This window comes from Leptopilina boulardi, unplaced genomic scaffold (assembly GCF_019393585.1).
Source record: "Leptopilina boulardi isolate dan_hultmark-lab unplaced genomic scaffold, ZJU_Lbou_2.1 LbouV2_1, whole genome shotgun sequence".
Classification (NCBI taxonomy): domain Eukaryota; kingdom Metazoa; phylum Arthropoda; class Insecta; order Hymenoptera; family Figitidae; genus Leptopilina; species Leptopilina boulardi.
The window spans coordinates 1,053,769-1,074,900 of record NW_026137640.1 but is presented as its reverse complement, the minus strand read 5'-3'; the positions used below and the strand labels follow the sequence as shown (position 1 = coordinate 1,074,900).

The 21,132-nt window shown below is 24.7% G+C and overlaps 6 protein-coding genes across 14 annotated transcripts in view; 3 read left to right on the top strand and 3 right to left on the bottom strand.

The window, feature by feature from the left end:
* The window catches only part of LOC127287939 (mitochondrial chaperone BCS1), a 34,577-nt gene extending 17,250 nt beyond the window's left edge, over positions 1–17,327 (bottom strand). Inside the window, exons 1-8 of one of the 3 annotated variants that reach the window (XM_051315194.1) lie at positions 16,903–17,327; positions 16,615–16,806; positions 16,406–16,545; positions 16,019–16,213; positions 15,714–15,947; positions 15,466–15,636; positions 15,193–15,400; positions 12,065–12,212 (exon numbers count right to left, since the gene is read on the bottom strand). In XM_051315194.1, the coding sequence (XP_051171151.1) occupies positions 15,195–15,400; positions 15,466–15,636; positions 15,714–15,947; positions 16,019–16,213; positions 16,406–16,545; positions 16,615–16,806; positions 16,903–17,033 (1,269 nt within the window). In that variant the 5' untranslated portion in view covers positions 17,034–17,327 and the 3' untranslated portion in view covers positions 12,065–12,212; positions 15,193–15,194. Of the gene's footprint in view, positions 1–12,064; positions 12,213–14,811; positions 15,401–15,465; positions 15,637–15,713; positions 15,948–16,018; positions 16,214–16,405; positions 16,546–16,614; positions 16,807–16,902 lie in introns of those variants that run through there. The other 2 variants (XM_051315278.1, XM_051315129.1) reach the window with 2 other exon arrangements.
* On the top strand, positions 813–7,622 carry LOC127287864 (zinc transporter ZIP13 homolog). The gene is made up of 4 exons (XM_051315032.1): positions 813–1,777; positions 5,681–5,791; positions 5,919–6,716; positions 6,798–7,622. Exons 1-4 carry the CDS (start codon positions 1,564–1,566, stop codon positions 6,971–6,973), a joined length of 1,299 nt encoding a protein of 432 aa, XP_051170989.1. The 5' UTR covers positions 813–1,563; the 3' UTR covers positions 6,974–7,622.
* Positions 7,549–10,412, bottom strand: LOC127287524 (nucleotide exchange factor SIL1). Its single transcript, XM_051314541.1, has 4 exons — positions 9,964–10,412; positions 9,599–9,864; positions 9,252–9,505; positions 7,549–9,187 (listed from the first exon to the last, which is right to left on the bottom strand). The coding sequence occupies exons 1-4, from the start codon at positions 10,094–10,096 to the stop codon at positions 8,437–8,439; spliced, it is 1,404 nt and encodes a 467-aa protein (XP_051170498.1). The 5' UTR covers positions 10,097–10,412; the 3' UTR covers positions 7,549–8,436.
* LOC127286912 (uncharacterized) lies at positions 11,049–14,669 on the top strand. 2 transcript variants are annotated; one of them, XM_051313661.1, is made up of 8 exons: positions 11,049–11,457; positions 11,584–11,865; positions 12,023–12,291; positions 12,417–12,807; positions 12,872–13,309; positions 13,369–13,619; positions 13,690–13,937; positions 14,035–14,669. In XM_051313661.1, exons 2-8 carry the CDS (start codon positions 11,752–11,754, stop codon positions 14,331–14,333), a joined length of 2,010 nt encoding a protein of 669 aa, XP_051169618.1. In that variant the 5' UTR covers positions 11,049–11,457; positions 11,584–11,751; the 3' UTR covers positions 14,334–14,669. The 2 variants fall into 2 exon arrangements, with proteins under 2 accessions (XP_051169618.1, XP_051169552.1); XM_051313595.1 differs by having other exon boundaries at positions 11,049–11,865.
* Positions 17,328–17,810: 483 nt separating the features above from the next.
* LOC127285289 (transmembrane protein 19) lies at positions 17,811–21,119 on the top strand. Of its 2 annotated transcripts, none has more exons than XM_051311266.1 (7): positions 17,811–18,151; positions 18,259–18,369; positions 18,504–18,791; positions 18,890–18,994; positions 19,056–19,271; positions 19,334–19,488; positions 20,910–21,119. In XM_051311266.1, the coding sequence occupies exons 1-6, from the start codon at positions 18,004–18,006 to the stop codon at positions 19,486–19,488; spliced, it is 1,023 nt and encodes a 340-aa protein (XP_051167223.1). In that variant the 5' UTR covers positions 17,811–18,003; the 3' UTR covers positions 20,910–21,119. The 2 variants fall into 2 exon arrangements, with proteins under 2 accessions (XP_051167223.1, XP_051167297.1); XM_051311340.1 differs by lacking the exon at positions 20,910–21,119 and adding an exon at positions 20,007–20,146.
* LOC127284942 (calcitonin receptor-like) overlaps positions 20,413–21,132 on the bottom strand; it is a 102,261-nt gene continuing 101,541 nt past the window's right edge. For 3 of the 5 annotated variants that reach the window (XM_051310787.1, XM_051310710.1, XM_051310876.1), the window contains 2 exons: positions 20,999–21,085; positions 20,413–20,541 (listed from right to left, as the gene is read on the bottom strand). In XM_051310787.1, coding sequence (XP_051166744.1) covers positions 20,446–20,541; positions 20,999–21,085 — 183 coding nt within the window. In that variant the 3' untranslated portion in view covers positions 20,413–20,445. Of the gene's footprint in view, positions 20,828–20,998; positions 21,086–21,132 lie in introns of all 5 variants that reach the window. The other 2 variants (XM_051310947.1, XM_051311031.1) reach the window with 2 other exon arrangements.

Below are 21,132 nucleotides of genomic sequence, written 5' to 3'. Positions count from 1 at the left end.
TGAATCAATAAATTTTATAATTTTATTGATTCAAATAAATTTAGTAATTTTATTGACCTTAATATATTTGAATCAATAAATTTTGGTAATTTTTGTTGCAAATATATTTGAATTAATAAATTTTGGTAATTTTTGTTTCAAATATATTTGAATCAATAAATTTTAAAATTTTATTGACTCAAATATAATTAAATCAATAAATTTTGTAATTTTATTGACTCAAATAAATTTTATAATTTTTATTTCAAATATATTCGAATCAATAAATTTTGTTAATTTCATTGACACAAATAATAAATTATCTGATAAAAAAAATTTTGTTTATTTGATAATAGCCATGTAACGGATTATTTGAATAATTTCTTTTGTTCTAAATCTATATTATTGTCTGATGCGTTTATAATTGCATTTCTATTGCACTTAATATTGCAAATTATATGTGTCATATGACATGAATTTTATTGATTTACTTTGTCTTTCGTACGTGTCTCTCTTTTTAAACAATTTGCAAAAAAAAAAAAAATCTCTTAATCTCACGATTTTCGATAAAGAAGAATATAAATAAAAAAATAAATTCAATATTTCAAAAATTTGCCAAAATAAAATTTAAAAAAAAAAATTGCAAAATGCAAAAGTTAAAATTTTTTTTTGTTTTAATTCTACAACAATATATGAATGATCATGAAATGACTAAATGATTCTTAGTTCTTGGAAAAGTCTCTCTTTTTTCTTTCTCTTTTGTAATATTCATCTTCTTCGTCTTTGCATTCAATTCTGCGCAGAACTACAAGTACAACTATAAAAGCATGCGCATTTGACTATTGCGCATTTAGTCATCGTAAACTGTTCAACAAGGAAAGGATCACAATCCACGGGAAGTGTTTGGAAGAGATAGTGTCCGAGGAAGTAAGGTTACGTGTGCTTATCTTAGTGCCGAGAGAACTGTTTTTTTTTTTTTTTTTTGGAAACTATATAGAAACCTGGCTGGACAGAGACACTGCCAATTTAATCGGTTATCTCGCATCAATGCGGGATGAAATAATAGCAGATCAAAATCGATTGTAAGCCGACGGCTTAACTTCGAGCGTCCGTACTCAGTTTCAGTGTAAACTAGTCGGTCGTCGAGTGTGTTGTCGGAAAGAAAGACAGTGTTGAAATACATTATTTTTCTCCGACACCTAATTTTTTCGAATCAAAGAGAAAATAATTGAAAAAAAAAGAAATCTTCCGATTCAACGACAACCTATTAATTCAATGCATCATCTCTAACCTTTTTTTTAAGTGTTATTTTCACTTTTCCTTTCCTCATGTATATCAGATGGAAGTGATTGATAAATGATCACGACTGAAGATCTAGATAACACGTGACATTAAAAAAAAAAAAATTTTATATGCTACTCAAATTGAAATTTCACAATTTTAATATTAAAATTTGAAATTTATTTTTTGAAAAAAATTTTTTTCTCTTAAAGGGGAAAATATAAGATCTCGGCGAAATTTTTGCCGAGGTCAGTGAATTATATATATATATATATATTTTGTTAAAATCAACATTCAATAAAAATGTCATCGGCATGTGTGGCAAACTGTACAAATCAAGAATTATTTCATGATAATTTAATTGAAGATTATTGGTCATCATGGAATGTGGCTATGGATTATTTTGAATATCAACCATGGTTTTTCTCCTTATTAGGTAGTTTTATGGTTGGTCTCTCGGGTGTTCTTCCTTTGTTAATTATTCCCATTGAAGCAGGGACAAATTTAAAAAATGGAGGTAAACACAATTTAATAATTTATTAATATTATATAACACGCAAAAAAAAAAAAAAAAAAAAATTCAAATAAATATTTAATAATTTCAAAGATCATATCAAATTTAGAAAAATTGCCACTGAAAAAAGGGTTTGGTATTGATAACCAAACAAAATTTTTTTTTTTAAATCAAAATTTTAATTGTCTCAATCAAAGTTTTGTTTGACACAACCAAAATTAGAAAAAAAAAGGATTTTTGTTGACTAAAGTTTGATTGGAACCAAAATTTTGTTGATTCAACAAAAAAATTTTGATTAAATACCAACCGAATGTTTGGTTCTTAATACCAAACCTTTTTTTTCAGTGATGGTATATTTATAACCGCATGTGTTTGATATAACCTATTTTCTATGAAAAGAAATAGAAAATGCTATATTGTTACACTTAAGGGTGATTGGCTATTTTTAATTCAGAATGAGGTTTTTGACTTGCATGTGTGTATAAATAAATACATTAATTATTCATAACACTTTGCAATGAGAAAAAAATGATTACAAGTACAAATTACAAAATTTATCATTTTTCCTATATTTAAAATGCAAATCAAAATCTAGCATCATCTCAAGTAGACTTACATCAGAAAATGTTTGTTTCATATTTATTTAATAAAAAAAAAGAAAAATTTATATTTTTTTGCTTAATAGTATATGTACTTTGAATTTTGCCTATTAAAATTACACTAGAAAAAAAGAATTTGATTTAAATAATCGGTTACTTGATTATTATCAAATAAATATTTATTTGTATCAAATAATTATTATTTGAAATGGTATTTTTTCAAATAAAAAAATTATTGGTTCAAATACAATTCAAATAAAAATTATTTGGTTCAAATAAATATTTATTTGATAATAGTCAAGTAATCAAGTATTAGAATCAAATAAATTTTTGTTTTCAGTGTAAAAAAAAAAGTGAATTTAATTTTGTTCTACCGTTTCCTGTTATCGGTTTTTTAAATAAAAAATCAATAATCACTGAACAATAAATGAAAAGAAATAATTATTACAAAACAAAATATTTATAGTCTTCGATATACCTCAATTTCATAAAATGACAACATTGAGAGTAAAGAATATATATATATTAACATCCTGTAAACTGACTTTGTTATCTTTTATCAATGCTAACTTCATTTCAATGTTCTAAACTTAGCCTTTGAACTTATGACTAATTTTAAATACAATATATTATTGAGAATGTAAAGGATTACAAAATTTATTGTAATTGTAAATAAAAATTGTAATCAATTTCTTTAATATTTGAAAAAAATTTTTAATTATATTTTGCAAACATTTTACAACAATATTGTCAGTGTTTATTGATTTAATATTCACAATCAAGACACAGATTTTCTTAAATCTTTTCGCGATTATAAGCTTTATTTTTTATTGACATCAATGCACTTATGAGCAAATAAACTTTTGTCATTGTTATCAAATTAGAGGTATGATGGATTACTTTAAGCAATGAATATAAATAGATTTTAACATTTATGAATTAAGTATAATAGAAGAGAAATATTAATAAAACTGCCAAGAGTTTTGAAAATTGCAAATACCCATATTTATAATTAATTATTATTTTCTAATATTATTTCAATTACATATTTAATATATAAAATATATATTTTTGTTAAATATGTCAAATTATCGTATAATTGATAATTAATTGAAATAAAATTCGATGTTTTTTGCAAATATATAAAAATTCTAAGAGAAACATAACCTTAAAATGTACCTGTATTGACAGCACTTGAATGAATCCAAATTTTTGTTTCCAGAACTTTTTTATGGTTTAATAAACTATCTAAACACTTCACTTTCTTATTTACTATATACTTTCACTTTAATTTATAATCAATCACTCAAAAAATAGTAAAATATTAATGATATTAAAAAATACGTTTGAACAATTTGACTCAAATGCGAGAACTAAACATTTCATCTGAGATTGCGCATTGGAACGCGCAGTCCGATTCCGCTATTCCCGACCAATGGGATTCGAGTTACTGAAATATGACAGTGGCGCGCGTTTTTAAATGAACAATATGTAATTTCATTAAGTTCTCAAATAAATATTATCACTAAATTTATTTCATACTATAATTTCATAAAAATTACTTTTATTTAATTTAAATTGCATCTTTATTTTTTAAAAAATTATTATTTTGAAATAAATAATTTTTTTTTGTTATTAATTTACTGTTCAACTTTTAGTAAAAAAAAAATAATAACAAAATTTCACTGATAAACTACTTTGATAAAAAAAATATTATCTTACAGCACGTAAGTGCACTTTTTTTTTTTTGTAAAAAAACTATTTTATTAAATTTTTTTGTGGTATATTTTTTAATAAATAAAATTTTTTTAATATTTATTCAATGTCGAATTATATCGCAATTTTTAGGTCTAAATTGAAAATATTTTCTCATGAATTCAAGCATATTCTTATCATTATTCTCAACTACTCAAGATTAATATTTTTGTCTTTAAAAGACAAAGCTTCGCATTCTTGTTTTAAATTTTTGTCTCGCTATCATAAAATCAAGTTTTATCTCAAAAAACTCACACGAAATAGATAAATTCAATTGGCAATATCAAGATCTGCTGTTGACTATATATAATACTATGTATAATTATTAAACAATTAAAATTTATAAAAATTATTTTTTTTGTTATTAATTAAAAATTACAATTTTTATTATTAATTAATAATTGCAATTTTTATTTTTAAATAAAAAAAAAAATTTTTTTAAATAAAATAAAAAAAATAAAAATATTTTGATATCCCAGGTGTATTTAAAAAAAAAAAAAAAACAATTAGTGAGCAACAAATAAATGTTTACTGATAAAATATATGTTCTAAAAAAAAAATATTCGTATAGTAAAATATTTTTAATACATTATAAAGTATTAAAATTTAAAAGCTTTAATGCCAATGACTACAATAGAAAATTTAATTCGTTTCATTCATACTATAGATATAATATGAATAGGAAATATTCTTTACAAGTGTTAATAAAGTTTATGTGTGCCATTATAACACTATAACACTATATAGAATTTCTTAATAATTTTTTTAAAAATGAAGAATAATTTTTTTTAAAAATATTTTATCTTATTTAATTATTTTTTGGGATAATAATTAAATTTTAATTAAATAGTTAAATATTTATAAAAATAATATTTGTTAAAATATTTATAAAAATAATATTTATTTAATATTTAAAAAATAGTTTTGTTAAAATATTTATAAAAATATTTTTGTTAAAATATTTATAAAAATAGTTTTGTTAAAATATTTATAAAAATATTTTTGTTAAAATATTTATAAAAATAATATTTATTTAAATATTTAAAAAATATTTTTGTTAAAATATTTATAAAAATAATATTTATTTGAATATTTAAAAAATATTTATAAAAATATTTGTTAAAATATTTATAAAAATATTTGTTAAAATATTTATCCATATTTATAAATTCAACAAAACGTGTTTTTTATTTTTTATGCAATAATTATAAAGCAAAAAAAAATAATTATTAATGAATAAATAATTATTATTTTTAGTGGCAAAATTAATTAAGTATAATATAGGAAATTATCAATCAAAATGAGTCAAAGTGATTTATGAGTAGTAAAGATAAATATGAAATTTTTCTGTTTACATTAGTTTGAATTAAATGATAACTTTCATAATTTGTAAGATAATAAACAGGTACATTATAATAATAATCAGCACATGTTAAAATTATTTAAAAATTATTTTCTCATAAAATAGAATTTAAATAATTAAAAAAATATATATTTTTTTTTAATAATGGGGATAAAAAAAAATAATAAAAATTTTTTATTTGTATTACAGCAGGCGCAGGTACGCTTAAATTGCTTTTAAGTTTTGCTGTTGGAGGTTTGCTTGGAGATGTATTTTTACATCTCTTGCCAGAAGCATGGGCCAGTAAAACTCTTGCACAAGGTAACGTTTATTTAATTTACCTTGATCTCTTAAAAACATTTTTAAATTATATAAACAAATAAAATAAAAAAATTAATTAAAAAAATTAAAAATCACGAGTATTAAAAAAAATAAAATTTGATTTTAGCTCACAATAATAATAGTCAACTACCATGTGGACTTTGGGTATTGTTCGGTTTTCTAGTCTTCATTGTTGCTGAGAAAATGTTTATCAATGAAGGTGAAAATAATTCTAACGAGATGGAGGAGAAAAAAGAAATAAAATCAACTGACGATTATCTTTTCAAAAAGGTCAAAGAATTTGAGAATAATAATTTTCTCACATCATCCGATAATGATATTATAACAAAATTAAAAAATACATCAGAGAATCAACATCCATCAGTTGTGGAATTAAAATTAAATTTCAATAAATTATTTAACGGTTATAAAACAACGACAAAAAATGGAATTCTCATATATCCACAAAATGAAATTGTTTCAAATATTATCAAAAAAAATGGATTTAAATCTTGCAATGATATTTTAACTAATGAATATTATACGAATGGTTTTGTATCACTCTCGTCAAAATGTTCAAATGAATTTGATTTAATTAAAAAATATAAAAAAAATGAAATAAAATTAGAAGAAAAAATTGAAAAACCAAAACATATTTCGGGATATTTGAATTTAATGGCAAATTGTATTGATAATTTTACACATGGCTTGGCAGTTGGTGGTTCATTTTTAATTTCATTTCGATTGGGCGCCCTCACGACATTTGCAATTCTTGTTCATGAAATACCACATGAAGTTGGAGATTTTGCAATTTTATTGAGAAGTGGTTTTAGCAGGTGGGATGCAGCAAAAGCACAATTAATCACAGCAAGTGGCGGAATTTTTGGTGCTATGGTTGCTGTTATTTGCAGTGGAAACAGTGTTGGTTGGTTGAAAAAATTTTTTTAGTTTCAAAAAAAAGTTTGAAATTTTTTAAAACAAATATTTTTTTTTTTTTACTTTTCAGAGTCAAGAACTAGTTGGATTCTTCCATTTACAGCAGGAGGATTTTTACACATTGGTTTGGTATCAGTTTTACCAGAGTTGCTCAAAGAAACAAATCCCAAAGAATCTTTAAAACAATTGGGTGCTCTACTCGCTGGTATAACAATTATGGCATTTTTGACTATAATTTGCGACTAAAATCAGTGTAAATATAAATTTTTTTTTTTTTTTAAATTCAAATTTGTAATTTTCTACTAATGTGTCCTGACACAGTGAAATATAAATTAAAATTCGACATTTCGTCAGGTGAAATAAAATACCCTGCGCTAGAAATTTTTTTTTTTTTGTTTAATTGTAAATCTAGCAAAAATCAGGGTATTAGGAAGCAATTTAAAATTATGCATTTGGCGATAATAGATTTATATTCACGTCGGAACAAGAGAAAAAAAAATCTTGTTCAAAAAAAAAAAAAAAAACGAAATTAATTATTTAATTATAAACAAGGCCAGTATTTGCTGCTTTTAAAATCATTTTGATAATGAAAGCAAAATAAAAAAAAAAAAAACACTCCAAAGATATTATGAGCGGCTTCCACTTTATCCTTAATTTGGAGAGAAAAGAAAAACAAATGTTATTTTGCAGGAAAAGTCAGTTTTTTCGCGCACAGGAAAAATGGAAATTAAAAATTAATGTATGTATATGTAATTTTTTTCACAGTATTATACATGCATATTTTTTTAAATTCCTCCTAAGGCTGTAAATAGTAGGTTCGCAAAAGAAAAAAAAAAAAAAAAAAAAAAGTGAGGGCGAACAGAATTGGATCGAACTTAATATATTTTTTTAAATACCTTCAATATATTATATATCGCATATATTAGAAGCTAAGAGCCTTTCATTGATCTACGATCTGTATATTAAAATTGTTCATAAAAATCACATTGTTACAAAATAATATTAAATACTATATTGGAAATAAAAGAAAAAAAAAATTTTTTTTTTTGATCAAATAATAGTTGAAATATAAAATAGTTTAGATATTTTTTACAAATATGCACATTTTCATATTTTTTGATTTTTTATAGGAATTTTTTTTTTTTCTTGATTAATTTTGAAAATGAAGATCAAATTAATTGACAGAAAATTTTATGATACGGCGTCGAAAAATTGTGCGGGTTTCATTTAGAAAAAACATGTTAATCCAGTGATTAAAGTTCTAAAATTTCGATATTAGGAACATTTTTTTTGTATTTTTTCTAAAATTATAAACATGTTATACGAGAAATTCTTTGATATTCAAATTGTGTTTAAAAATTACTGATTTCATAAGAATTAGTATAAATATATATTTTTTAATTATTTGATTAATCAAAGAATTTCATTATTACTATATTGTATACTTATATATAACCGGCGATGACTGTAAATAAACGTCATTATTCCAAAATAGTCTAGTTTCTTCAAATCCTTTCATTTATTTTTTTTGTGAGGTTTTTAGTAAAATTCTTCTTTTTTTTACACAATTAGCTTTAATCAGTCAATTCATTTAACAGTAATATATAAAATAGCTAATAAAAACTATGTCGCTTATATAAATAAATTTTTAAAAATTACTTTCCTTTTCTTATATTTCAAAATTGTAAATCATAAGCACATGAAATATATCACAATTCATCGTGAGAAGATTGTAAAAGAGCGTTTAATTTCTCAAAAATTAAAATGAGATCATCTTCAAATTTTTCATCTTCATTTTCATTAATTAAACTTCGTTTTTTGTAAATATTCAATACACTATTAATTAAAGGTAATAGTGTATTTCTTACTTTTACAAATTCAATTTCACAGACAGAATTCAGTGTAATTATACTTTCAACAATTGTCTGAATAAGTTCATTAGCTTGATCAATAAAATTGCCTGTTATTATATTACGAAAGACTTTTGTTGAAAAATTAATTAATTCAAGACAATAATCATGCATTAAAAGTTTTTTTTCAAAATTTGTGCTTGAATATGCTTTTATTCTTTGTCGACGTATTTCATCATCGTTAAATTCAATAATATTTTTTCTTTCAATAAGCAAATCATTGACTAGATTCATTATTTTAATTTGTGGCTGTAATTGATTGCCGTCCAATAATTTTGCAAATACTTCAAGTCCACCATGATCAAAAAATACTTTTTGAGCAATTGGAAATTGACGAATTAGTGAACTTATTGCAAAAAGACATCTGGATTTTATTTCAATATTATCAGTTGTTAATAATAAATGTAAAAGTTTTTGAATAAAATCAGTTTCCATTATTTTTGCCTGTACTTTTGGATTTGATTGTGCCGTTGCACCTAATAATCTTAATGCTTCAGATTTTATTTCATCATTTGTTGAATTTAAACAAGGACTTATAATCTTCGTGAGGCTAAAAAAAAAAGAATTAAATTAATTAAATGAAATTAATGAATTTTTAAAAAATTGTATCTTACCCTCCCATGTCGATGAAAACTTGTGCGTTATCAATTTGATGAATTAAGTACTCTAGATCATCCAAAATATCAACAATTTTTTTAACTTTCTTCTTGTCGTGATTTTTCAAATTAAGAAAATCTTTATTAGCCAAAAATCGTTCAAAAAAATCTTTCATTAATTCCGTTTCAGTGGAAATATTCATATTTAGAGCTTCAAATTCTTTTTTCAATTCTTGATAACTCTTAAATTTCTTTTGAATGTTTTCTATTTTCTGCAAAAAAAAAAAAAAAAATTAGAATAAAAATTTTTTAAAAATAAGCAAATATGTTTTAAGTTATAAAAATTATTTAAAAATATATCTTACATCCTGTATAGGTTTCATTTCATCTGACTTGATATTTTTTAGTTTTAATTTTAATTCTTCAATTGGTATTTTCGAAAAAGAATTCGTCAATTTTTCTTTTTCTTCTTTTTGCAATTCATCTGCATGAATGATTAATGATTTTCCTCGATTTTCCTCTTTATTTTCCATTGATTCCTCTGACTTATCATTGATGTCAATTAATTTTGCCTCTGTTTTGCCAGTTTCAAAATTATGTCTCACATGAAGTCCTTTGGGAATTGGTGTACCTTTTTACAATAAAAATGAGAAATAAAAAAAAATTTGTTTAAAAAAACAATTAATAAAAACAATTGGTTTATTTCAATAAAAAATAAAAATTTATTTACCTTTTTTTACAATTTGCCATTCTCGAGTTGGAACAAATAAACTTTCATTTTTTTCACTTATTTTATCAGCGGCATAAACATTAACACACAAATAACACATAAAACTATAAAATAAATATAAAGAAAAATTCATTTTGTTTATTTAAATAAATTTTTTTTTTTAAATTTATTTGATTTTTTTTTATTTATAAAAATTATTAAATTTTTCATATAAATAAAAATTTGACGATTAACATAATTTTTTTTTCATCAAGGAATATTAAAATTTTGTTTAAATAAAACTGACTTTTCCTTTGCTTTCATAATATTGTTTCATTAGGACTGAGTCAGAATGAATTGTTGAAAACGTGGTGAAAGCGAATAGCGACACGCAAGCCAAAATTTTTATAGGATAAAAATACGTAAAACACGATAATATACGTATAAATATTACGAAAATTAAATGAATTTATGTCGAAATTCTAGCCGTAGACATAATTTTATATTTAAAAAAAAATATGAGAATAATAAATTTCCAAAAATTTAATAACAGTTAGAATAAATAAAATAGGAAAAAATTTCGTATACTTGAAAGTCCGATCGCTTTATTTTTTAATAATAATAGAATTTAAATTATACGTACGATACATAAGACGTAACATCTCTTACGCACTATACCTAAATGAATATTTAAGGTTTTTTACCAGAGAAATTAAAAAAAAAATTGAAATCAATATTTGTTTAAATTTGACTTGATTTAAATAATTCAAATGTTAATTATAATTATGTGAATATTTTTAAAATAGAAAACATTTCGCTAAATCAATTTACAATTATTTGAAATATTAAAAAATTGCAAATTGCGTTATTGAAATATTTTATATTTTTTAAATAGCAAAATATATTTTTCTATAATATTAAATATAAATTATTTATCAATTATCGAAAACAAATCAGATTAATAAATATTATATAAGTAGAAATAATCTAATAATTCGAAAAATTCTTGTTTAAAATAATTTAAACAATTTTTATTAAAAATTTTTAGCTAAATTATTTATAAATTTAAATATAATATTTAATTAAAATTATGAATCATTAAAAAAAATTTTCTTATTCAGAGAGTTAAAATTTTTTTTTTTTTTAATTTAGAAAAAGCAAAAATTTGTAAATGGCAGGATCTTGGCAAGGATATTCCAGGATCAAAATAATTGGACTGTACACAGCGCGTACGATTCTCTCAGTATATAAAATAAAATTGACACTGACTGTACAGTTGCTGGACTTGTATTGACTACAGTGTTTTCTTGGTCTGATTCTATTTTATTTGATTTTTAATTATTTCTTTGAAATTAATCAAAGAAATCAATTTAAATCGAATAAATTAACAATATTGTTTATAAAAATTGACGAAAAATAACAATAGAAATGAGAAATCAAAGAATAATGTGTGTTTTGACGACCAATGCGAGTGCAAGCAGCGTCATACAGGAGATGATCAGCCACTAGACAAATGTCGGTAATAAAAAAAGAAAATTATTTCTTATAAACATTGATATAAGACAATTTTCTTATAAATATATATATTAATTTGAAGAAATTAAAAATTTCATTATTTATTCAATTTTATATTTAAAAAAGAGATTGAGAATAAAATGAAGGGGAAATTTAACATCTTCCGAGAGAGGAACCATAGAATTTTAGAGATGTTCCATTTGTCACGTGGCTCTGTTTTTTGAAAACGTCACGAGCCGACTTTAATTCGAAAAAAAAAATTTACAAAATCGATAGAATTTTAATTATTTAAAAATGGGAAAAACTAGAGGTGTACACGAAACTACTCCGGAATTAAGAAATCGGATGGTGGGAATGTATGAAGCAGGTCTAGGACTACGGGAAATAGCAGCAGCAATTAATTGTTCTGTAAGATATTAATTTCTTTTTTTTTAAAAAAAAGAGTATACTTTTTTCAAATTAAAAAAAAAATAGTTTCAAAAGAATTAAATATTTTTTGAAACTAATCAATTTAATTCTCTAGTATTTAGAAAAATATTTTCATAAAAAAAAATTTTTTTTTCAGCAAAGAACAGTGAAAAGGTGGCTAAATCGATTTGATAAAGAAGGAACAGTTGAGACACGAGATCGATGTGGTCGTAAAAGAGCAACAACAACAGAAGAGGATGAGGCTATTGTCCGTCTTGCAACTCAAACAACAATAACAGCTGCAAAAGCTGTACTCCCAGCATTAGGATTATCGTGTTCCGTTGACACTGTAAGAGAAAGATTGCATAAAGCTGGAATTCATAATTGGAGTCCATGTCGTAAACACATGCAAAAAATTCCCCTTGGGTTAGTTAATTTTATTTGACGATTTTTAATTTAGCTTTTTAAATATATTTTTTTAAAAATAAATTTTTAAAAATAATTTTTTAAAAATAATTTTAAATAAGGAGACTTAATTTGAAATATTTTAGAAATGACGTCGATGGATCAACAATACAGCAGGCTGTTTGGCGACCCACAGGAACGCAACTTGGAAAGAAAAAGTCTACAAAAGATACGAATAAAACAAAAAGAAATGTATCTAATAAAAAGAAACTTGCATCACGCAAAACAAGAGCAAAAGATGTTTTTATTGGCGATGGTGCTCCTGCTGAGTCACTAAAATCAACAGCTGTTGTTCAACAAAATTTTACCTATCCACAAGAAAATGTTCATCAACAACCAAACAATGAAATATCTTCACAATCATTACAACCACCTCAAGTAATATTTGCCAATCATTTAGATCTCGCTCAACAACCACAGGTTTATCATCATCAAAATTGGCCTCTAGATTTAGTTCAAAGCAATCATTATTCACAGGTGAGAAAATTTGTTTTCCTATATTTTATAATTTTATTTAATTTGAAAAAAAAAAATATTCTAGAGTCAACAATCAAATCAGCATTTACAACATATGCATACACATCAAGAACTTCATTCACAATCTGAAGATCGGCAAATTTGTTCACAAATTGAAGAGCAAAATATACATTCACATCATCATGGTATTGAACAACCTCATCAAATGGAACAACAAGTTCGACAATCACAACGATTAAGACAATCTTGTTTAGCATCATCGCAAGATATTACGAAAACTTGTTCAAATAATTCAAATGACAATCAAATATCAAATGATAATAATAATTCTGAGAGAGATTCATCGGATAATAATGAAGAGGGATCGGGCAAAGATCGAAAAAAGAAAGGTGGTAAAATTAAAGGAACACTTGAGACAAGCGTTGAAATACGAAATCGAATGATAGGAATGTCAGAAGCAGGATTATCGACACTATCAATCGCTTTGGCAATCAACAGATCTGTAAGTTTAGAAAAAAAATTAAAATATCGGAATTATACAAAATTTGTATTTTTTTGCAGGAACGAACAGTTAAAAGGTGGTTGGAACGTTGGCACAAGGAGGGAAATGTTCAAACAAAAGAGAGAAAGGGAAGAAGAAGAATAACGACAAAAGAAGAAGATGACGCTATAATTGCAATGGCAACGCAACATCCATTAACAGCCGCAAAATATGTTGCACCAGCTTTGGGACTAAAATGCAGTGTCGATACAATTAGAGAAAGACTTCATAAAGCTGGAATTCACAGTTGGAAATTAGGCAAAAAACAAGGGTTTGTAAATTTTATATATATATATTTTTTTTTTATAAAATAAATTTTAATTATTTAAATAATTTTTCAGTGAAGGTAATGCAGTTCACACTGTACATCTTTGGCAACCTAGTGGAAATCGTCCTAATAAACCAAAAATTCTTAGCGATAAAAAAAAGAAATCTTCATCTAATAAAAAACGTGATCAATCACACGATGATCAACAAAAGCGAGTTAATAGAAAAAAGAAATCTGATAATATACAACAAAAAACTGTTCCACCACCAGCTAATATGATTCCTGAACAAAATAACGTGCAATTTACGAATCAAAATACAAGTACGTATTTTTTATCCTAATTATAAATATTTAATTAATTAATTTTTTTTTAATGAATATTATTTTGAATTAAAAATCAATATTAACCACTTTTCAGTGGTACCTTATGTTCCAGAACCATCAATAATGCAGCCATTACACACACTTTCCTCGCCTACGCTCACGCATTCACAATCAATGCCTACAGATCAACAAGTATCACCAACGTGTCCAACACCAATGCAACCAATGGGACCTATAATGCAACAGAGACCTGATTGTCGATTAGAACCACCAGTTTCGAATCAACCAAACAATATAACTTATCCCTCGTGTATGGTTACTAACAACAATCAAACAAATCATATGGAACAAACAGATCCATTAAATTACGAACCTTACATTTGGAGTTTCTAAAACAAGTAAAAAATCTCTTTCTCTCTCTACCATATCATGACCACTATTGAGACTACGTTTCCCTTTTTTTATTTATTTATTCAATATTAAATAAAAACAAGTTCTTGCCACAAATACTTTCAAGAACATAAAAAACAAAATTTAGTCTTAAAAGTGAGAAAGTCCCTAGAGTATTATTTAACATTTAAAAATCCATACTTCAGTATAACTGAATATGGAAACGTGATCTCTTTATTGGATATAGACATTAAATTAACGTAAATCTATTTATAAATTTATACTTAAAATTTTTTATAAAAATTTGTCGTCGCGTGATTTCGTCTCTCAGTGCTGACAATATCAATTTTTTTTTATTTCATAGACTTATTTAAAAAAAAGAGTTTTTATATTTATTTTAATGATAAATATTAGCCCTGTACTTGAAAAGTTAGGCCATTTATCACTAAAAAAAAAGGAATCCGATAATTGATCTAATTAATTTAATCGATTCGTAATTTTTATTTCTTTTCTAATAGTAGTATTAAAAAAAAACATAGACATGTAATGCATGTTCTTAAATTCCAATATCTTTAAAGATAAGGCTGAGAAATGTATTCAAAGAAAAAAAAAATGTGATGAGAAAAAGCAAAATGTATAGATAAATTAAGTCCATTCTATATGAATGTAAATCTTATCCACAATTTTCATATTAAAAAATTAGCTATAAACATTTGTTTAATTTACACCCCCCACCCCTTTTTTTAATCGTTTATAATCCCTTTGGGACTGAAAATTATTTCTAAAGCACTTTAGAAAGAAGCATCGTCTTTTTAAAAAAAAAAATCAAAATATTTTTCAAATAAAAATTTTAAAAAATCACCTTTACGTAAGATTCCATATTTGCGAAACGTTGTCTATTATTTTATTCGGATCATTCTTATGAAACATGAAGAATCCTTGTATTTGAGCTGGACTGACATTTTTCTTTTGCAACATTACTTTCTCTGCAAATTCCTTAGCCATTTCTGTAGATGATGTTTTATAAAATTTAATAAACATTTGTTCCACTTGTTCAAATGTACACCAACCTAAATAAAAATCGAAAAATTCATTTAATTTTACTTCCATTCAATTGGAAAAATAAATATCATACCTATATATTCTTTGACATCAACTCTTCCCGGTCTTACAAGAGCAGGATCTAATCTCTCCAAATAATTTGTGGTCATAAATAAAATTCGTGCCTCTGTGGAAGCCACTCCATCGAGACAATTTAATAAACCACTGAATGTAACTCGATTCAATCCATCAAAAGCTGCTTTTGCTGAAAAATTAGAAAAAAAAAAAATTTAGACACATAAATTCACAAAATATTAAAAAAATAATAATAAATATTTATACATTGTGGTGACTCTTGTCTACTGACAAAAGCAGCATCAATATCCTCCAATAAAATAATACTCTGCTGTGGAGCAATAGCTAATAAATGATTTAATCTATCATCAGTTAAGCTACGTTCAGATAAATTTAATACACAAATTCCACGTTCTAATTCACCGGCTAGAGCAGTAATAAATGATGATTTTCCACATCCAGGTGGACCATGAAGTAAATATCCTCGTCGATAAGGAATTCCTATAAAAAATAAATACAAAGTTGAAACAAAGAATAATTAAATATTAATATATAGTAAAATTAAAACTTACCTCTATCACTATACCATTCAGGATGCCGTATAAATTCTCGACAATCATTTAATAATCTATCAGCAATACCAGTATCGAGAATAACTGATTGTAACGGCCTTCGTTTTCTTGGATGACCAAATTGTCTCCAATCGCTTCCCATTGCAGTGTACATTATTGTTTTTCCCTCGTGTTCTTTTAATGCCATACATCTAGCTAAAAACAATTATTATAAATAAATAAAACAATATTATAAATTAATTAATAATAAACTAATTTAAAATAAATTTCTTTTTTCCTATGCTTAATTTACTATATTTAAAATCTAAATAGTAGTTTTAAATTGAATTTTCTATTTAATTTAAATTCAATATTATTAAAATAAATTAATTTATAATAAACATTAACCTTCTTCAAGGATATTAAAGTAGAGATTTTTATCTGTTCCAAAAGATGTAAGTTGTACCGTTTCAAATGGTACCCCCATATGTAAATCTAAAGTTTGTTGTTCTCTCGTTCTGTCAACTTTAATCCACTTATTTTTGTATCTATTTAAACAAAAGAATAAATGTAAGAAACATAAATATTGTTTTTTTTTCGCGCACTATTAAACTAACCTAAAAAAGTGAGTTCCAACACTTGGAATAAAAGCATATTTGGTTTTTATATCACCGGTTTCTTTTTGTTCAAATGTAGTTTCAACTGAAAGATGTTGAGTTTTTTTTGCACCTTTGTAAGTGATCCACTGTAGTAACCATTGATAACTTTTGTCACGGCATGGTACTTCAAGTGTTATCATATAATGACGTCTAATGAAATAAAATAATTAATTTTTAAAAATAAGTCAATAAAATGACTGTCACTATTAAAATAGGGGAAATTATTTTTATCTTCATTATATTTACCTGAAAAGTGTAGTACCTACAAGTGCGCCTTTTCTCAATAATGCCGCACCGGCACCGAGGCCAAATAATCCAAAACCAGCACCAAAGTACGGATTGTCTGATAATGCTTGAAAATAATCTACAATCGTCATATTTTACACTTTATAAATAATTATAACTAACAATTGTAGAAATATTTAGAAATGTCTTAAAATATAAAAAGTTTGGTTATACAACACATGTAAACTGAACATCCTAAAGCATGTCAAATATGCGCTAAAAATTGTTATGACAAAGCAATATTTCTTTAAACCTGTATTTATAAATATTTTATCTAAAATCACAGTTTATTAAACACTTTTCAGATAATTAAGACATTATTAATATTACTTGAATAAACTATACATAACTTTCGCGTCGCACAGTTTTAAAAATGTAAGGTTAGGAAATTATTAATACTGATAAGTGCGCATGCGCCAAAGGGACAAAATTCAAAATATTTGAAAATAGCGCGCACAAGTTAAAAAAGAAAATAATATTATAAAAATTAATAAATGTAAATTATAGTAATAAAAAATAATATTTTTATTGAATAACTATTTTTTGTATATGAGTAATTTTTAGTTTATTGTTTCGAAGGCAATAATAGTTTTCAAGAATTTAAATTTTCCATAACTTCCTGTTCATTAAAAACTGCTCGAGTCAAATGAGAAAGTTTCTCTTGACTTGTTTAGTACTCTGTATCATTTTTAAATAATTTTTAACAACATTTTAAATATAATATTAAAAAAAATATTCACAATCTTCTTACAAGAAACTCTTGAATGTTCTAGAAAACTGTTTAATTATAAAAACTTGTTTAATTTTTAATGATATATAAAACAGGTTAATATTTTTTTTTTAATTTCAATTGATTTATATTGTGACGTATTATGACGACGTCACACAAAGCTTTGCGATTTAAAACATTCAAAACAGACTTTTAAAAAAAAACATGTTCACGTGGCAGAAAGATCAAATTACTTTTTCTTTTTTTGGCACCTGTTGAAGGTCATTGTAAACAATTATTTACATATCATTAAATTTATATATAGAAAGTGTAGTGTCATTAGATTTCTAACAATGTGTCGAAATACTGAAAATAGAAAATCATCAATAATGTTAATGCCGGTGTTATTGAGTGCATTCGCTATACCAGTTTCAATGATGTTTTGGATTATAAATGTTGTTTATAAATTTTTCTCACCTAATTTGGAACATCATTTTGATGGTAAGAGAGTTAGTTTTAAAATTAAAAAAACACACATCTTTTGCTTCAGATATTAACTTAAATTTAATTAAAAAAACAATGGGATACATAACCTCAATTTTTTTTAGGTTATCCCGTTATTTCACCTTGGAGATGGCTTGCTTCGGTTGTTATTCCTCTTTTATTTATTATTTGGGGATTAAAGAAGAAAAGTTTGGATCTCAGTGGAGCTCTACTTGGTATTATTATTTATTAAATAATTATAAATAAAATTGTTTCTTTCTAAATAGAAAATATTTTGAAAATATTTTTTTTTGAAAAAATGTTTATTATAAAAAATAAATATTGACTAAAATAATTTATTTAAAAACAGGACTTTTTACTGGTTTTATTCTGACTTTAACGAGTTACGCACATTTGGCATGTTTAATGGCATTTTTTGTTAGTTCGTCAAAGGCGACGAAATTTCGAATGGAGAAGAAAAAAAAATTTGACTGTGATTTTAAAGAAGGTGGTCAAAGAAATTGGATACAAGTTTTATGTAATGGAGGAATGGCATCGCAATTAGCATTACTTTATTTATTAGACGTAGGTTGTGGTGAACGACCCATTGATTTTGCAAAAGACTATCGAAGTTCTTGGTTATCAATAGGAATACTGGGTAAAATTTAATTTTTCTCTTCATAAATAAGTTTTTCAATTTTTTTTTTGAAATTTTTAATCTTCAAAAATGTAATTTTTTTAAAAAAATTTTTACAGGAGCTTTAGGTTGTTGTAATGGTGATACGTGGGCATCGGAATTGGGAACAGTGATTGGTGATTCGGATCCATTTCTCATTACAAATAGAAAACGAGTACCACGAGGTAGATAAAATAATATTTTATTTGCAAAACAATTTTCTTAATGAAAAAATTTATATTCTAGGAACAAATGGAGGTGTTTCTTGTGTTGGACTTGTAATGTCTCTTTTAGGCGGTTTATTTATTGGTTTATTTCATTATTTGGCTGTGCTTTATACTGTGGATTCGGCAATTTTAGAATTAGCCGCACCTCAGTGGCCAATTATTGTTGCTGGAGGAATTAGTGGACTTTTGGGAAGTATTATTGACTCAATTCTTGGTGCCACTCTTCAATACTCTGGTAATTATTTAAATTAGAAAATTTCAATAGAAAAATGATAATTAAATGAAATAAAAATTCAGGAATGGACGAGAAAGGCAAAGTCGTTGAGAAACCGGGCAAAGGTGTAAGACACATTTGTGGAAAACAAATTTTGGATAATCATAGTGTTAATTTGCTGTCAACTATAATTATGTCATTCACACTTCCAAGGATAGCAAATTTACTCTGGCCTTAAGTATATATATATATATTAATTATTAAGAATTTTTTTAACTACCTGTTATTTACTCATTCTTTTTTAACGAGCTAAAAAATTTAAAGAATCAATTTTATAAATTTTATATACAAGAAACAAACGACAAAAAGTTACGATATTATTTTTAACAAAATAGTGAACTTTTAATTTATATAATTCTGGAAGTTTCGAAGAATTCCATAGTAGTTAGTAATATTTTATATTTTATCCCAAGCGATATTATTTAATTTTTTATTATATATATATATATATATATATATATGAATTGTGTAACATTTCAGAATAATGTTATAAACTAGATTTATTTTATTTATTGTTTTAGAAATAAATGTCAACAATAATTGGTAACTAAAAAAGAGATTCTTCGAAATTTTGTTTTTTCAATTTACTTACAATTTTCCAAAAAAGATTGTAAATAATTTGATAGAGAAAATAAATAGAATTTTCTGTTAATTTCATATTCAGATATAAATTTAATTAACATGTTTTTGTTACAGGTTATAAAATCTATAAATTTCGATTATTTAGAAAAAAACGTTTTTAAACGATTTTTTTTTTTTGCAAATATACAAAAAAGTATTTATATAAAAAAAAATTGCCCCTTTTGAGAAAATTGTTTAAAAACATTTTTAAAAAGAATAATTCTTAATTTTTCATTTCATTGTCAATTTGAACACTTATATTTATAAAATTTGTTTTTTTTTTACAAAACTTAATTATAAGTACATAATTTATTTTCTTACACTTAGTTTATAAATACTTATTTTACGTGATATGCTTATCCGACTTTATTTTTTAACAATATTAGTAAAACATATATAAACTTTAGATTTATAAACTGGTCAAGTAAATAAACATCTGTACATAGTTTTATAAAAAAATAAAAAAAAAAACATTTTTATAAAAAAAAAAAAGAAGAAACGAAGTATTCAATCTTCATCTCTCGTTGATGACGGATGTTGGTTCGGTGTCCCTTGGATCACAGGTCGGTGCTGATTCATAGTCATACTTTTTCCTCTCCCGACACCGGACCTGCGTTTGATCGGATATACTGAAACAGTCAACATCCCCCACAATGGACTTGACTCAACCAGCCATTGGCACGATACGGACAGAAAATTGTTAATTAGTTTCACATGGACAGTTAGTTCAATTACATTAAGAACGGGACACGGATTTCCATTTGAACAGACGGCAAAAAGTTTTTTTTTTTTTTTTTTTTTTTTGATGATGCAGTTGTAGGAGAGAGACACTAGTCCGCATTGCACCATTGGCGGTCCATGCATAAACATCCAACTTTCGATTTTCGACTTAGGTACTAAAACAATATGGGATTAGTAATTAATCATTTTTTTATTCTTTTTAATTTAAAAAGTAAAATAATTTTGAATTCTTCACAGGCAGGAGAAAAAGAGAAAAAGACGAAGGCAAGATGATCGATGTTGATACAATTAAGACGTATAATTACTATTTATATCTGAATATTTACCGAAACGTTTGTTGTGGTCGTGCAGGAAGTTGCTCGTTTTCTTACAAACACCGAAGCTTCCCATCTTCTCTTAAAATGGGTAATCACCTGGAAAGAAATTCTCTTCGATTACGAGACGAAGGTAAAAAAAAAAA